Consider the following 16826-nt stretch of genomic DNA (forward strand, 5'->3'; position numbering starts at 1 on the left):
CACTTAACAGATAATTCATCAAAAATTCACATAATAATCACAAAATATTTATTTATTGATAAAAATAATTACACGATATATCCCGGTTATTACATACTTCAAATGTATTTTTGATTGTTTACTATTGAATTTTAAGTTGCTAATTTCAAATGAAATTCCAATAATTGTCAAACATTATTAGGAATTTAAAATCCATAATTTGAAATTCTTATAATTACCGAACAGTATATTGGAATTTGAAATTCCATAACTGAATTTCAATATTTTAAATAAAATTTGCGTTTCGCAACGCAATCTAAAATAATTTGAAAGATAAACAAAATAGAATATTTTTTTTTCATTCTTATATATGTTTTTTGTAATTATTTTATATCTTTTGAATTTTGCTTTCCGTACAAAATGCTAATTGCGTGTGGTTCGATTTTAATTTATGTTTTAACCTGCGGGCCGGATCTTACTATCTGTGCAGCCCTACATCTCAGTCCAAGTGTCCAACGTTTGAGAATACTAATTTGTCAATATTTTGACCAGGTAAACTAAATGGGCCTCTTGTGTTGGATAAAAAGAGGCTCTTTGATCCAAGACTGTACAAGAAGCATCTGGATGATCTGTTGGTAGGGTAATAAAATAAAAATAAAAATTAATATAATAAATCAGTAAATAACCTAGAAATATCACATTTTCATATCTCCCTTTCTCCCCAAGACATTGGAAACACAACGTCATCGCTGATCCCTCATTCTTTAATCCATCATATATATACAGACACACCACGAGTTAAGTTTCATTTATTTGGTGTGTAATTGACAGTTAGATTGAACGAGAGCGGGAGAGAGAGACAGAGAGAGAGAGAGAGAGAGAGACAGAGAGAGAGAGAGATAGAGATGGATTTCGAACTACGAATGGCGAGAGAGAAGCTTGAGAAAGAACAGAAGGATAGGAAACAAAAGGCGAAATTGAAATTAGAAAGAGAGAGAAAAGCTAAACAAGAGGCTATTAAACAAAGAGAGGCCATTGAAGCCGCTCAGAGATCTCGGAGGATCGATGCTATGGAAGCACAACTCAAGGTACGTAATGCTTTCCTTTTTCATTTTTATCTTCTATATGTATATGTTAATACTAATTTATTTTATGTCATTTGTGTTAGTAATCAACATATATTCTTATTTCTATTGTTATTATTACTTTTTTGTATTTGATTCAATGCATTTCACAATTAACTAAGTATGAATTTATGTTTGTATTAGTGAATTGTATTCTCAATATCGTGATTTATCTACAGATTGAAATGATTATTGTGATATCTGATGCGACCGTGCTGTTACAGGCTGTTAATTTTGGTTCTTCTATTTTTGAAATAAAGTTTGATAAGTGCAATTGGTGGATAGAATTACCATATCTTAAGTTTAATCAAACATTTTTCGGATGAATTAGTTTGAAGCCTTATTAACAAGTGAAGTTGCTTATTTCTGTAGTCTTTAGGTTTTTTGTATTACTATTAAAATAATTGAGAAGATAAATGTCGGGCGTGTCACACATTAGACAGTGCCTCAAGATAAAAATAATACCAGGTATAAGCTTGTTAATGGTTGATGTAGGTGATGTATCCGCACTCTCCCCCCACCCCTCAAAAAAACAAATAATAATTATAACCACAGGTATGATTTCTTCTTACTATCTGTTATATATTGTCAGCAAAGGACATTTATGCTTTTGACGATTGTGATTTGTTTTATTGTCTCGTGTGTTCCCTTTATTACATCATTCAGTTTGCTCTAGTAGGTTATCTGTTTATGAATTTATACTCCTCACAAATCTTTTAACTTTTGTGTACAAAGGAAGCTTAGATTATTGGTATAAAGGATTGATCTATATATGTGTTCGGCGCAGCGAGGCGCACTATTAGCGCATAGTTCTTACCAGGGCACAACGCCTCCAATGATGCGCGTGCCTAGACCCCTGAGGCGAGAGGCGCAGCGAGGCGCAAAAACAGTAAAAATAGTCAAAAACAGCCCTAAACCCCAACTTGTTTTAATCCCACAAATGTTTAGAAATCCATGTTATCAGTATTAACAAATGTAAAGACATATCCTTAAATATACATGTAGGAGTATATTCTACTTCTTTCTTCTCAGTAAAGCTGTGTGTGTACTGTGTATCATGTATATATGTATTAAGTTATAGTTCCTATTTGTGATTTTTTTGCAGAATTCTATAACAAATAATTGGTTTTCTAAGTAAATTCGTTTCATTTCGATGAGGCGCGCGCCTCATCTCCTAGGCTTCAAAGGACCCTAGCGCCTCGGTGTGCATCTAGCCTTTACTAACATAAACTTTAGTCTAGTGACCTTCTCGGGAATAATTTAAATGTCAAGTGGTTTTAGGAAAATAATATGAAATTATGAATGTGTACCGTTAATGTTTTTTAAGGTTGCCATCTGGTGTTTCATTAGCTTAACTTCATTGGAACATTAATGCTCATTGTTCGCATGGAATTCATATCCATTTCAGGCGGATCAGCATATGGAAGAAAACTTACTTTCTGGAAGAGGAATCATGTTTAATCGTGTATTAGAAGCTGTGCCCTATCAGGGTATTGGAGATAAAATTAAATTACCTCCGTCCTGCTTCACAGAATTATCCGATCAGGGTTCCTTTGACAAGGGACCTCTGCATTTTTGTCTTTCTGTTTTGCATCATGAGAATTCCTCAATTGCTGAGGGCGCTGAAAGTCAACATAATGGAACAACTCATGCCGGAGTTCTAGAATTTACTGCAGAAGAGGGTTCTGTTGGTCTTCCTCCTCATATATGGAGTAACTTATTCCCTGCAACGGTTACAGAGACTTCCTTAGTTGAAGTGCGTTATGTGTGGCTGCCAAAAGGGACATATGCAAAGCTTCAACCAATTGAATTTGGTTTTTCGGACATTCCCAATCACAAAGCTGTCCTGGAAACAAGCCTTCGCCAACATGCAACTCTTTCTCAGAATGATGTACTCACAGTCAATCATGGCGTACTTACATATCATCTACGTGTCCTTGAGTTAAAACCCTCTTCTAGCATATCTGTCCTCGACACAGATATTGAGGTTGATATCGTAGGTCCTGACTCTGCTCCTGGTAAAACAGATCAGCATGTCCTCATACCACTTATGTTTGGGAAGTCAGAATCTGGAGTGGTGGAAGAAGGGAATTATATGTACTATAAATTCTCAATTGATGTTGACGTATGGTCATTGATTTCTTCCGGGGACTCTGAAATTGAGGTAAAGATAGACATGGAGGGACAAGATGGGGATACTGATTTGTATATTTCCAAGCATCCCCTCTTATTCCCAAATCGGCATCAACATGGATGGTCTTCTCATGATGTGGGCTCAAAAGTTTTGGTACTCAGCTCCAGAGATCAGAGCTTGGCTCAAGGCACCTACAGTATTGGTGTATATGGCTTCAAGGGAAAAACAAAATTCCAGCTCTCTGTAACTGTTCAAGATAGGAGCAACAGCAAGGTTGGTCAGCAGGCAGCTGCAACGTCCTCAACAATTGCTGCGGCTGATACCTTAGAGTGCAGGAACTGCAAGCACTATATACCCTCTAGGACCATAGCTCTGCATGAGGCCTACTGCAGGAGACATAATATGATCTGTCAACATGCTGGTTGTGGTGTTGTTCTCAGAATTGATGATGCAAAAAATCACATTCACTGTGAAAAATGTGGTTTAGCCTTTCATGGGGGAGAGATTGAGAAGCACATGAAAGTTTTTCACGAACCCCTCCAGTGCCCCTGCGGGGTCATACTCGAAAAGGAACAGATGGTAAGTATACTCTTTCTGCTTATTAGTTTCAGTGATAGCAGCAGTTTTTGTGTTTTTGCTTATCTAGACTGATTTTTATTTATATGTTTTTGTGTTTAGTCTGATTTTCCTATCTAGGCTGATTTTAAACTATATATCTTCAAAATGTCTTGGAAGGTTTTTTAGTATCTGCCTAAATTTAAGTTTTATATGTGCTTTTTTTTTCCTTGATATAGGTGCAACATCAGTCGTCAGACTGTTCACTGCGCCTGGTAACTTGCAAGTTCTGTGGGGACATGGTTCAAGCCGGGACTTCTGCTGCAGATGCACGAGATCGACTGAGAGGACTCTCAGAACATGAGAGTGTGTGTGGTTCCAGAACTGCCCCATGCGATTCGTGTGGTCGTGCAGTCATGTTAAAGGATATGGACATTCATCAAATTGCTGTTCATCAAAGGAGCTGATACCTGCATCTTCTACAATGTGCACTTTTGGATTATCTGGAAATTAGCTCTGCAAGTGCAAATGATTTGTCACGGGCTCGCATGTCCTGTAAATTGTAGTGTGTACTGACTCTAATCTATGTTGTTTGTCGGAGAATCTGTTATTTTATTGAACTCATATCTAAGCAATATGTAGCATTCAGGTTTCTATAGAGTTGTTTGCTACGTCTAGGCTGGGTTCTTTTCATTTGAGGTTGATTTTGTGCCAAGGGCGTATAAAACTTAATTGATCTGTTGTCTACGGTTCAAAGTAGCCACTTCTGAGCTTTAACTTTAAGATTCACGGTTATACTACTTTATGCAGCGATGATGCTAGGACATTTGGTTTAGATTACAATACGTATACACTGTGTGAACCTGGTGTGTTTGCTTATGTATACACTTCTGATTTGCATGACATTGTTTACTATACATTGTTCAAGAACTTGATGCTGATCCTGGTAAAGACGGGAACCTACCTGGTTGTAGACAATGAAATTGGTTGGGCGGTGAGCTATATGGTGTGTGAGGATCCTTCCATCTTTTCCCTTAAGTTTTTCTTGCTGAGTAGTCCCAAGAATCTTCCCCCCACCAACTCATGACCCTACTTCTCACGTTTGGAACACGGTCATAACCTATTATGTATACGATCTACCAATACTTTTACACATGCTATACCACATTTGGAAGTTGTCTTTCTTTCCTCTGCAATGTCAGAAAACAAATATAGAATATGCATGTATTCCCTTCTTGCTTAAGTCTATGTAATTGGTAATTTGGTAGTACTGAAATTATAGATTTGGATTTTCGTGAAGCCCCTTGCTTCAACAATCTATAGACTATGAGACCGGAAATAACACATTATTAATAGTGAATATGCATGAGCCGGGCAGCCGGCATAAATTTTCGATATTGCTCGATATAGTGTTGGACAAAAAAAAAGATACGTCATAATTAAGTAAGTGATGATTTTTTTTATAAGGTAAGGACGAATTTGTTTCACGAAAAGAGAAAAATTAAGCGCGGATTAGTATTTGTAGGCATAAATATTTTAATTTTAATATTAAATATGGTAACATATATATATATATCTCTAATCGTAAATTCAAAAAATAAAACTGATTAACATATTATTAAAAGTTTAACATATTTTAAAACTTGATTTATCTTACTGAAAATTGAACAAATATTTTGAGACATTGAAAGTTAGAAATGAAATCAAATAAATAGAACCGAAAGAATAATATTTTATTTAAACATAAATGAACAGAGCAATATGCTAGTGTACAAAGTAATTGATCAAAAAAAATAAGCATCCAAAGTAGAGTTGAAAAATAGCCGTTATATATTTTGGGAAGCAGTGGGCCTAGTTTGTTGAATTTCAGATGACAGAGAATAGAAAGCGAGTGACATAAACGACGTTGTAATTCGTACTACTGAATAAAGCAATAAAACCCCAGGCCTGGACTCTTCATATACTACTAAAAAAATTTACTCCCTCTTTTAATTTCAACAAACTGATCCAGCTTGGACACTGAAATACAGGTATATCTTTCAACTTCACTACTTCAATTCTCTCTATTTTTTTCAATCTATTGAAGTTTATAGTTATATATGTGTATTCATGTATCGAATTTTACATTAATTTGGTGTATAGCATGTATTTTGGGGCTAAGAGTTGCTAGTTATCAACGTGTATGTGTGTCGGTGTATTGTAGAAAATGTGTGCCAGTGATTGCAATATGTGCGTGTGTGTATTTTTTAGATGTATGTTATATATATTTGCTTAGTTTTGCTGAATGTTGTTGATAGAGCACTTCAGAATTGTGTATTACATTGTGACTTTTCGATTGTATCTACCTTTCGTGTGAATGCCTACTGAATCGGTACTAGATAACTAGAGTGATCTGTGGATCAAAATCTAGGAATTTATGTTTAATTTGTGTTTATATACTATTGCAGAACATTATTAATTGACATATAGAAAAGCAGAGAGAGGGACGGAGGTAGAAAGGGAGGGAGGGAGAGAGAGAGAGATAGTGTGAGAGAGAGGGAGGGAGGAAAGAGAGAGAGGAAGGAGGGAGAGAGTGAGCGAGAGGGAGATAGGGAGAGGGAGGGAGGGAGGGAGAGGGAGAGAGAGAGAGAGAGAGAGAGAGAGGGAGGGAGGGAGGGAGGGAGGGAGGGAGGGATGCACAAATCTTAATTGTAAGAATAACTGCACAAGCTCTTCTGCACCTGAACTACTTTTTTTAATTACATGTTAGGTAGCTACGCACTTCAAAATCACTACAGGTATTTGAATCTGAGCTTATATGGTGGTTTTTGAAGAGATAGTTAGAAAGATTTGAAAAAAAAATGATCTTGCCTTGATAGTTTGTTTCTTAGTTTATATGATTTTTGAATTTTTTTTAAAATGGTTATTCCCTGATTTGTAGCATTTACTGTACAATTTTTTAAAGACAAAGAATACAGAAATAATGTTAATCGTGTGTGAGTTATTTCAGACACTCCCGGCTCCCCTATTCTGGGACAGTATGCATAGCCAACTTTGTTACCATTATTAATGGAATCTATGATACATTTAACCTGCTGGGAATATTATATACTATTCTTTGACTCCATATGATAATGCTGAATTTCTAACTATCTTTTTGTGATATGTACATTGTCAATGTATCCCACATAAAAACTAAGGATTTCATTTTACAAGTAAATATATTATATCTATGTGGCAGGTGTAGATATCTTTCTAGGTTGGATTTATGGCTACACTTTCTGATATAGGGGTGGCAGCAGCTATAAATATCCTCACTGCATTAGCATTTCTTATAGCATTTGCCATTCTCCGGATTCAACCGTTTAATGATAGAGTCTACTTTCCGAAATGGTACCTGAAGGGTGTAAGAAACGATCCAGTGCAGTCAGGTGCACTTGTTCAGAAATTTGTGAATTTGGATTGGAGATCGTACTTGAGATTTCTGAATTGGATGCCTGCTGCCTTGAAAATGCCAGAGCCTGAACTTATTGATCATGCAGGATTGGATTCTGCGGTTTACTTGAGGATTTACTTGATAGGGTAAGCTATCTTATATTACAAATGGTACTTTTTGATGTTGACCCTTCAATACTCTGCATGGAAATAGCTATTACAACTAATATAAGCATGACTAAACGAACTATCTTTATTATTGCAGGTTATGTATATATCTACTCACCTCATACTGTACTATACTAAGCTACACTCTTTCAAAGAATAAATAGTTACACCCCATCACTAGTTCATAAGACTTTGTGAACAAATTGCTAATTATAATATGGTCCAAACTAGAAGTTATGTAAGACAGGATTTGTGTTGTAATTTTTGGGTGTGTGTACCTTGAGAAACTTGATTATTGACAAGTTGAATTAATTTTTCTTATAATCATTGTACCTGTGAATTAATATCCATAAAATTTGCTATGTCGTGACTTCATTATATATGACTTCTTTGTTCCACCCCCTGTCCCTGGTCCTCTATACTTCTACCCCACACATATTGTAGTTTCAGAATCCAGAAGAGAGAAAGAGTTTTACACTCAACTTCTTGATTCTTAATTTCTCAAAACATTGTATTAAGTAAGAGGGAACTGTTTGCTACTTGCTTTGGACATGTTTTCACCGGTTACATTTATGATATTTATTTATTTAATTCGGTTGTCTATTTACCCTCGCAGGCTTAAGATATTCATTCCTATTGCAATGGTTGCCTTTTCCATTATGGTGCCAGTGAATTGGACAAATCGCACTCTTGAGCACTCTGATCTAACTTACAGCGACATAGACAAACTTTCCATTTCAAATATTCCAGTTGGATCAGACCGGTATGACAAGGGGTTTACCTTGATTTTGCTATTTGTTTCTTTATTTTTTCTATATTTTCCTCCATTACCACTTCTCCTGTTATTTGAGTGATATCGTGATATAACAGTTTTAATTTTCTCAAGTATCGCACCATCAACATATCATTATCTAGCAAGTAATAGATATATATATATGTATATATCCTTATTTTTTATATGGTCAAGGAAAAACTCTGTTTGAAAGGTACTAGTACAGTAACTGCACATTTTGTGATATACCATTATGCATCACCAGTACTTTGCTAGATTGGGAGATGGGACAAATTCAACTGCCATGCTTAATATTTTCCAGGAATATTTCTACAATAAAGCTTGTTTACTTCTAAATATTATTGGCAGCTTCTGGACCCATTTAGTGATGGCCTATGTTTTTACCCTCTGGACATGCTATGTGCTGAAGAAGGAGTATGAAAAAGTTGCATCAATGAGGTTGCACTTCCTTGCATCAGAACAACGTCGACCAGATCAATTTACAGTAAGATGAATTTTGATACATTGACGTTATAGTTGTATATTCTATGTTAAGTTTAACTCAACGAGATACTTTGAGATGACAGAGATGATATTATGTATATTATTATGTCTTTAGAGATAGTTAATAGTGTGTTTATGTTTATAGCAGTTATTTAACATGGTCGTTTGGATCAAAAAATTTGCTAATTGTTATTTTATATCCAACGAGCTGGAAGTAGTTGATACTTGACAGTTTTGTTTTGGGTACCTGATTTTCTACTGGTATATTTAGTCCCTATCAAAAAAAATTGCTACCGACTGCTGCTAATTTTTGAAATCTGTTTGATTTTGAGTAGGTACTAGTTAGAAATGTGCCACCGGATCCCGATGAATCAGTTGGTCAACTTGTGGAGCATTTTTTCTTGGTCAACCATCCAGATCATTATCTCACTAGTCAGGTTCATACTGCTATTTTGCATCATGATTTAGATTCAGAAGTTTAAATTAGTTTTGGATGTAAAAAACATGTCTTTTAGTAACAGCATCCTGCAAAAATATGCGGAGAGTGAATGATACTAAATATAAACACAGAAAAGGGAAGGCACTAGTTTGTTTTGTGTAATATAAGATGCTTCCTCTTTTTCATTTTCTGCTAAAGTTATTTTTTGTAATTACTTCTGTAATAGTCAGGAGCTGAATAGCAGGAAACATCTCATATTTTTCTTAATGTCTTTGGAACACAGATTATATAATAGGTAAAAAGTTTAACCTGTAGGACATGTTTTGTAGTGGTTTTTTCTCTAATGTCTGTCTAGAGGAGACAACAGATACAATTTTTAATCTTATTTTTATGCCACTAGTGGGAAACAGCAGGGAGGCAGCCAGAATAGACAATTTCCCTCTCAAATGTGTGTGTTCTATACTTTCTTGACTAGGCTACTGGCGTGCAGGTTGTATGCAATGCCAACAAATTATCAGGACTTGTTAATGAGAAGAAAAAGAAACAAAATTGGCTCGATTATTATCAACTGAAGTATGATAGAAATCAGTCAAAGAAACCAATTATAAAGGTAAATAATCTCACCTGGAAAGAATCAAATTTGATGTTTTGTTTTTTATATTCTTCCCTAACTATAGCTAAGCATATTGTGAAACGTCTATTTTACAATGCAGACTGGATTTCTTGGGCTTTGGGGGAATAAAGTGGATGCAATTCAGTATTATTCATCCAAAATTAAAAAACTATCTGAAGAAGTAAGGCCCGAATTTGCACTATCGCATTTTTTTCTTCTGTTCTAGCTGTCCTCAGTAATACACAGTATAAATGGGAATTAGTAGTTTTAGTTTTGTTGTCTTCCCATAATAGCTGGTGTCAGCATTGCTAGGAAAGTTGATCTATTCAAGGTGAAACCTATAACTTAGCTAGTTTTCTATGTATCTGTCTGAAAAAACCTGCAAACTCGACTGTTAGCAATCAAAATTTGCATTTTCACTTGTCAGCAACAAAAGTGCATTGTTCAGGCTTCTAAGAAAAGTCTAGCAGTCGAAGTAGTGATCCAAATCAATTAGTTAAAAGCTTCAACATGTAAAATGTAGCTTTTAGAATTGTGTGACTACCGATGTTACTTGAACTAATTAATAAAAGTTTATTATGATTTGTGCATTGTTTATGGCTTACCATCGTATCTTGAAATGTATTATTGTAGATATCTGCCGAAAAAATGAAAATGGCCAAGGATCCAAAGTTCATTATGCCAGCTGCATTTGTTTCATTTAAAACACGATGGGCTGCTGCTGTTTGTGCACAAACTCAACAATCTAGAAATCCAACTGTCTGGTTAACTGAGTGGGCTCCGGAGCCTCGTGATGTGTATTGGGATAACCTGGCAATCCCATATGTATCTCTGACAATAAGAAGGCTTGTTGTCGCTGTTGCTTTCTTCTTTCTTACTTTCTTCTTCATGATCCCTATCGCAATTGTACAGACTCTTGCAAATATTGAAGGAATAGAGAAGGCCGCGCCTTTCCTAAAGCCTATGATTGAAGCGTAAGTTTTCATTTTCTTTAGTGTGAACTCCCCCAAGTTTCTACAGAAGCGCAGTTGATTAGACCAAGTTCACACAATACCAATCAAGAAAATCACCAAGTTTATCAATTTATCTTCATAATAAAGATTGCATTAGTGTGAACTGTTTAAATGATAATTAAATATAATATAACAAAGTGTACCAAACAGAGAAACAATACTCTTTGATAACACACCCCGAGAATGAACTTTATTCTGTTACTTAGGATGACCTGCACGTGCATTTATTTATGTTTGATTTTCTTCTTCACATGTTTATCTATATAGACTAACATATTCTACAATCAACTGTATCTACACACGCTAAGTATGAAAAACAATATGAGCTTTGTTGTAAGGCTTCGTACTCTTGTGATAATGAATCATATGTTTTTCTTCTTCGCATATTTAAATGGTCTATACAGAATTTCACATATTCTACGTTCAACTGGATCTACACACGCTAAGTATGAAAAACAATATGAGCTTTTTTGCAAGGCTTCATACTCTTGTGATAATGATATATTTTTCTTCTTCTCAAATTTAAATGGTCTATACGGACTTTCACAAAATCTACGTTCAATTGGCTCTATAAGGTTGGTTCTGTAAGAGCATGTAACTTTTTTACTGGAAAAAAAGTATAAAATAACACTTAAGATATTAGATAAATCAGACATTTTAATTTGAGCTTTTAGTTGCCACTGGCTAGAAGAGTTACACATTATAATGAAATTTTTGCTTGATTTGTTCCACGGAACTAATATCAAGTTTTTTGAACTTTTTTTGTGGCATGCAGGAAAGCTGTGAAATCATTCATACAAGGTTTTCTTCCCGGAATCGCTTTGAAAATTTTTCTTATTCTTCTACCATCAATATTAATGCTGATGTCCAAATTTGAAGGCTTTAGCTCCGTATCAAAACTAGAAAGGAGATCTGCTAGTAGATATTATGTTTTCCAATTTGTCAATGTGTTCCTTGGGAGCATAATCTCAGGAACTGCATTTCAGCAGCTAAATAAATTCATCCACCAATCAGCAAATGAGTAAGTGTTCTACGGATAGTGGTTTCTAATTTATTTCTAGTTACTAATTGTAGGTACAATCTTGCTTTGACTGTGTTGTTGGTCTACAAATCTTTATATATGATTAGTTTATCATTTAGTGCAAATTGTTTGCCTGCAGGATCCCAAAAACTATCGGAGTCTCGATCCCCATGAAAGCAACATTTTTTATAACTTACATAATGGTAGATGGATGGGCCGGAGTTGCGGGGGAGATTTTAAGATTGAAGCCACTGATAATGTATCACTTGAAAAATTTCTTCTTGGTTAAAACTGAAAAGGATAGGAAAGAAGCCATGGATCCAGGAAGCATTGACTTTTATACTGGAGAACCTCAAATACAACTTTACTTCTTACTAGGTCTTGTCTATGCTGTTGTGAGCCCTATTCTACTTCCCTTCATAGTAGTATTTTTCGGCCTGGCCTTCCTTGTCTATCGCCATCAGGTACTTTTCAGGGAAAAAAATTCGGAACTAAGGTTGTAATATCACTGTATACTTTTTAGTAAAAATATTAATTGGTTATGTATAATCTGCCTGGTCATGTATGGCGTACTGTTTTCTTTTTCTACGGTAATATTGCTAAAATTGAAATTAAAAAAGGTGTTTTTTTGTTAAAAGAACAACTCTGATATATTTTCTGTGAACCTGTAGATTATAAATGTCTACAGTCAGAAATATGAAAGTGCTGCAGCATTCTGGCCTGATGTCCATGTGCGTATTATAGTGGCATTGGTCGTCTCACAGTTACTTCTGATGGGTCTGTTAAGTACCAAAGGAGCTGCTCAGTCAACTCCATTGCTCATAGCACTCCCGGTCCTGACGATATGTTTTCATATATTCTGCAAAGGTCGTTACGAGCCAGCTTTTGTCAGATTTCCATTACAGGTTTGAATCTCTATTTGAGGACATATAAACTACTCCCTCGACTTGCACATGGTACCTGTTCACAATTTTTATTTCAAAATTTACAATCATGAAGATATATATATATCATATATATACCTTTTCAATTAGCACAAATATTGTCACTCTGTTCTCTTTTAGTAGAGTTTTATGTAGATAACATCTTCTCCAGTTTGGTTATTTTTCAAATTATTTGCTTTCATAAATCATGCCCTCTCCCACTTTAGCTTATATATGTACTTTTTAGGAAGCGAATATGAAAGATATATTGGAACGGACACGGGAGCCAAACCTGAACTTAAAGGAATATCTTCAAAATGCTTACCTCCACCCAGTCCTCAAGGGTGGAGATGACAGTGACAGCGATGCAGACGCTGAAGATATAGAGCTGGAACCTACTCTTGTTCCCACCAAACGGATTTCCCGTAAAAATACTCCAGCACCTAGCCAAAAGAGTTTAGGCTCTGCTGGACCCCTATTATATGATGCTCAAGGAATCACAACTCCATGAATCCTGCCTGGTATAATAGTTGGTGCCCCTGAGACGAGTCCTAGTTGCTGGAACAATGTAGATGAATGATTGTAGATATTAGCAAATTAACCAAATAGATTGATAAACATGACAATTTTGCATGTTTTGACAACTTATGTCTAGTTGCTCTGTTGACATGCATGAAAAATGTCTGTCGTCGTTGCCAATGTTTCATCTTTTCTGTTAACTTCTCTGTCACATATAATGTCACCTAAAAATGAATCTTCTTTTCCCAATTAAAGATTATAAACCTGGATAAGAAAATATACAATTAAATATTCTGAAACTTGGTAAATGATTAATAGACGGAAGTGCGCATCCTTTTTTTACAAAGCAGAATTGCACATCCTTGCCAATCTACTTCAGATTTCAAGTAGATTGATGACTACAAAAGCTTTTTATAAAAACTCTGCTGAACTCCTGAACATATTTAAAATTACGGTCATGTTAACATTGGTTAAGAATTAACTGATTTTTTAGCGCAGGAACTTATAATTTTAAGTTAATTTTTATTGGTTCATTTTTTATAATAGTTGCGGATTTTTTATGTTAACACCGACTCCAGTAATTAAATTGATCTAAAATTATAAATTTTCGCGCTTATTATGTGTAAAATTATAAATTTTCGCGCTTATTATGTACCCATGGACACATAATAAAAATATCGAAGAACAAATTATTATAAATACATTTCTTTTTTTTTCTTTTTTGAATAATTAGACATATATGCCAAGGTGATCGAGAGTTGTCTCGTATCTCGGAGAGCTAGTACATTTCCTTTTTTTGAATCATTTTGGCAGATATAATTAAATTTCTTGAAACTATATTGGTAAATATGTTGGAAAATATTTTGAACATATTTTTAGCTGCGGGTTTGTAATAGCAATTTTTGTAATAAAATTTGGATTAATAATTATATTATATTTTGATTTTAATTTAAATTTAATAGTTTGGAAATGCGTAGGAGTTAGTATAATATTGTCATTTGTAGCCCTTGTAGTTTAATGAAGAAAAATGAGAAAGAATAGGCCCAAAAAATTGACTTCAAATACACAATTACACATACGCGCACACATTCCTTTCTTCTTATCTTCTCTGTATACAATCAAACTGACTTTTAGTATAAATAAATTAAGTAATAAATCATCCGTCTCTTCGCCGGGTGTGGGCTTTAGATTTGGATCGTTGACCCGACGCAAACAGCCCCAATGAACGAGGTGATGACCGTCGCCGATGCGACGTCGTCTAGCACCTTAACCTCTTCTTCTTCACCATCATCTCCAGCTTCTCTTCTCCCCTATAACATCCCTCTTCTCTCCGCATTTCTCGCCTGCGCAATTGCTCAGTTCCTCAAGCTCTTCACCACCTGGTTCGATTCGATCCTTCGGTTATTTTTGTTTTAATATTCGATAAAGTAATGAATTAGATTTTTTGTGTACGAAGCGAATTGTAATGGAATTTGTGGTTTATGCTAGATTCTCAGGTATAAGGAGAAGAGATGGGATTCGAAAAAGATGCTTGATTCTGGTGGAATGCCGTCTTCGCATTCCTCCACTGTGATGGCGCTTGTTGTGTCTGTTGGATTGCAGGATGGATCTGCTTCTCCCGCTTTTGCTATCGCTGTTGTGTTAGCTTGCGTTGTATGTGATTTTCGTGATTTTTATAATTTGTGAATAATTGGATATTTGATGTTATGATTGTGTATAGACCTCTGCCAATTCGTGAATTAAGTTTAGGTGATTAACATTTCTATGTGCTTGGATGCTCAATTTTGCTAAATTAGGATTCCGAGATTATAAATTTGGTTTTTTTTTGTATAGGAAGGTTTTATTATATTATGCTGTGATTTACTTCAAAACTAAATAAAATAGCTAATGCACGATATTTTGGTTTGAAATGTTTGCAGGTGATGTATGATGCAACCGGTGTTAGGCTTCATGCTGGACGACAAGCTGAAGTAAGATAAACTCAACAGTAGTGTTCTCTCCTTTGAATTTATTTTAATTAATTTTCTTTTTATATTTTCAGTCATCCTTGGCATTATGTAGTTGCCAAAATAATTTAAGGTGATATTATTTTGTCAAGCGACACCATATAGTATAAAGTGATAGTGCACTAACCATCGGCTTTATTTAGACATAGCCTAATAGGGTTTAATGGTGCTTTTATGTGCACAGAGTCATTTACCTTCTAATTTTTATGTAAGATCATCTACTTGAAAAGTAGAATACTAATTATTTACTTGTGGTGCATTTTCTTGCACTTTAGGACCTGTTAGTGAATTTGCACGTATTTCTATGATATTTTGTATCTAAAGCACAATTTAAATCTTAGGCTTGTCTCGTTCATGAAGCTTGCATTCTCAACTTCAGTTTCTGTCTTCACTTATTGAGTTTTACTTAAATCCTGCAACTCCAGGATGGCAGATTGTGCGGGGAGTCTGAGAACAGTAAAACCTCTCAAGATCATATAACATACAAAAGAATTAGCTTCTCTTTGGAACAAATATACTAGACTAAATTATTACTCGATATTGACAACTTGTGTCTAAAGTATTACCGAGCTGTTATATTAGCCTTATCACTTTCTATTCCCATATTTTTTTTGTTTTCTTATCTGCTGTCATTTTTTTAGTGTTTTCCTTTGTTTCTCATTGGCCTAACAAAAGAGTTTTTGTTTAAGTTTATAGACTAAGCTACCCGTTGTTTGACTTTTGGTATAGTCTTAATTATAAGAGCTTCTTTCTTGTCCGTTGGTGTACTCCTATAATTAATTCATTTGATGCTGTCTGCAGTTGCTGAACCAAATTGTGTGTGAATTTCCTCCTGAACACCCTCTATCAACATCCAGACCGTTGCGTGATTCTCTTGGGCATACACCACTTCAGGTCTGTTGTGCTAAACTCTATAGTTAACTGTGTATCTGCATGAAACTTTCTATGCTATATGTTCACATTGTGAAGAGCCAAATATGTACCTATAAAAATAGAATTACGTAAAATTTTAATATCAGAAATTAGGATTTAACATTCTGCTATTTGTTGGCTGGCATTCCAATATGATCTGTTGATTTCCTTGAAACAGGTTTTTGCTGGTGCCATTCTAGGATGCATAGTAGCATATCTAATGAAGACCTCCAATTAGGGCACATATGTATCGGTTCCTTAAACAGTTACTGCATTTGGCTGTGATAAATCTGCCATAGCATCAAAGAAGAGTGCAAAGTGTTCAAGAATTCGTGTCACAGTTGTTAAAGCTATGGAGCAATTTGTTAGTAATTAATATCTTGGAAGCAATTGTAGAATTGTAAACACGCATTGTGCTTTCTATTGGATAATTGCATATAATGTATACATATTTTCCAGTGTTCTATGCCGGTTTTGAATGTCATGTATACTCCTACAAAGTAATGTTATCAGGTTCTAAAAGTTCAAGATTTCAAGTTGGTGCCTGGCTTTGAAATGTTAAAATAAGTAATTTATTAAATTGAAAGTAATTTATTAAATTGAAAGAGTGACTTGCGAGTGATAAGTAGATGATTATGTATAAGTTATATAAGTTTTTGGATAATTTAAGTATAAGTTATTTAAGTTTTTGGATGATTTAAGTTATAAGTTATTTTTTTACTTAAATAAA

At 34.8% G+C, this 16826-nt stretch overlaps 3 protein-coding genes across 3 annotated transcripts; all 3 read left to right on the plus strand.

The window, feature by feature from the left end:
• The first annotated feature begins 676 nt into the window (after nucleotides 1–676).
• On the plus strand, nucleotides 677–4537 carry LOC141697209 (uncharacterized). Its single transcript, XM_074501487.1, has 3 exons — nucleotides 677–1067; nucleotides 2512–3816; nucleotides 4032–4537. Exons 1-3 carry the CDS (start codon nucleotides 885–887, stop codon nucleotides 4257–4259), a joined length of 1716 nt encoding a protein of 571 aa, XP_074357588.1. The 5' UTR covers nucleotides 677–884; the 3' UTR covers nucleotides 4260–4537.
• Nucleotides 4538–5674: 1137 nt separating this feature from the next.
• On the plus strand, nucleotides 5675–13388 carry LOC141698624 (CSC1-like protein At3g21620). Its single transcript, XM_074503395.1, has 12 exons — nucleotides 5675–5822; nucleotides 7013–7353; nucleotides 7991–8137; nucleotides 8516–8651; nucleotides 8986–9087; nucleotides 9580–9699; nucleotides 9803–9883; nucleotides 10336–10676; nucleotides 11491–11736; nucleotides 11876–12200; nucleotides 12408–12641; nucleotides 12907–13388. The coding sequence occupies exons 2-12, from the start codon at nucleotides 7040–7042 to the stop codon at nucleotides 13168–13170; spliced, it is 2310 nt and encodes a 769-aa protein (XP_074359496.1). The 5' UTR covers nucleotides 5675–5822; nucleotides 7013–7039; the 3' UTR covers nucleotides 13171–13388.
• An 881-nt stretch (nucleotides 13389–14269) lies between these two features.
• LOC141698294 (uncharacterized) lies at nucleotides 14270–16566 on the plus strand. Its single transcript, XM_074502965.1, has 5 exons — nucleotides 14270–14560; nucleotides 14675–14831; nucleotides 15098–15148; nucleotides 15986–16078; nucleotides 16275–16566. Exons 1-5 carry the CDS (start codon nucleotides 14400–14402, stop codon nucleotides 16332–16334), a joined length of 522 nt encoding a protein of 173 aa, XP_074359066.1. The 5' UTR covers nucleotides 14270–14399; the 3' UTR covers nucleotides 16335–16566.
• The last annotated feature ends 260 nt before the right edge of the window (nucleotides 16567–16826 follow it).

This window comes from Apium graveolens, chromosome 11, assembly GCF_009905375.1.
Source record: "Apium graveolens cultivar Ventura chromosome 11, ASM990537v1, whole genome shotgun sequence".
Lineage (NCBI taxonomy): Eukaryota > Viridiplantae > Streptophyta > Magnoliopsida > Apiales > Apiaceae > Apium > Apium graveolens.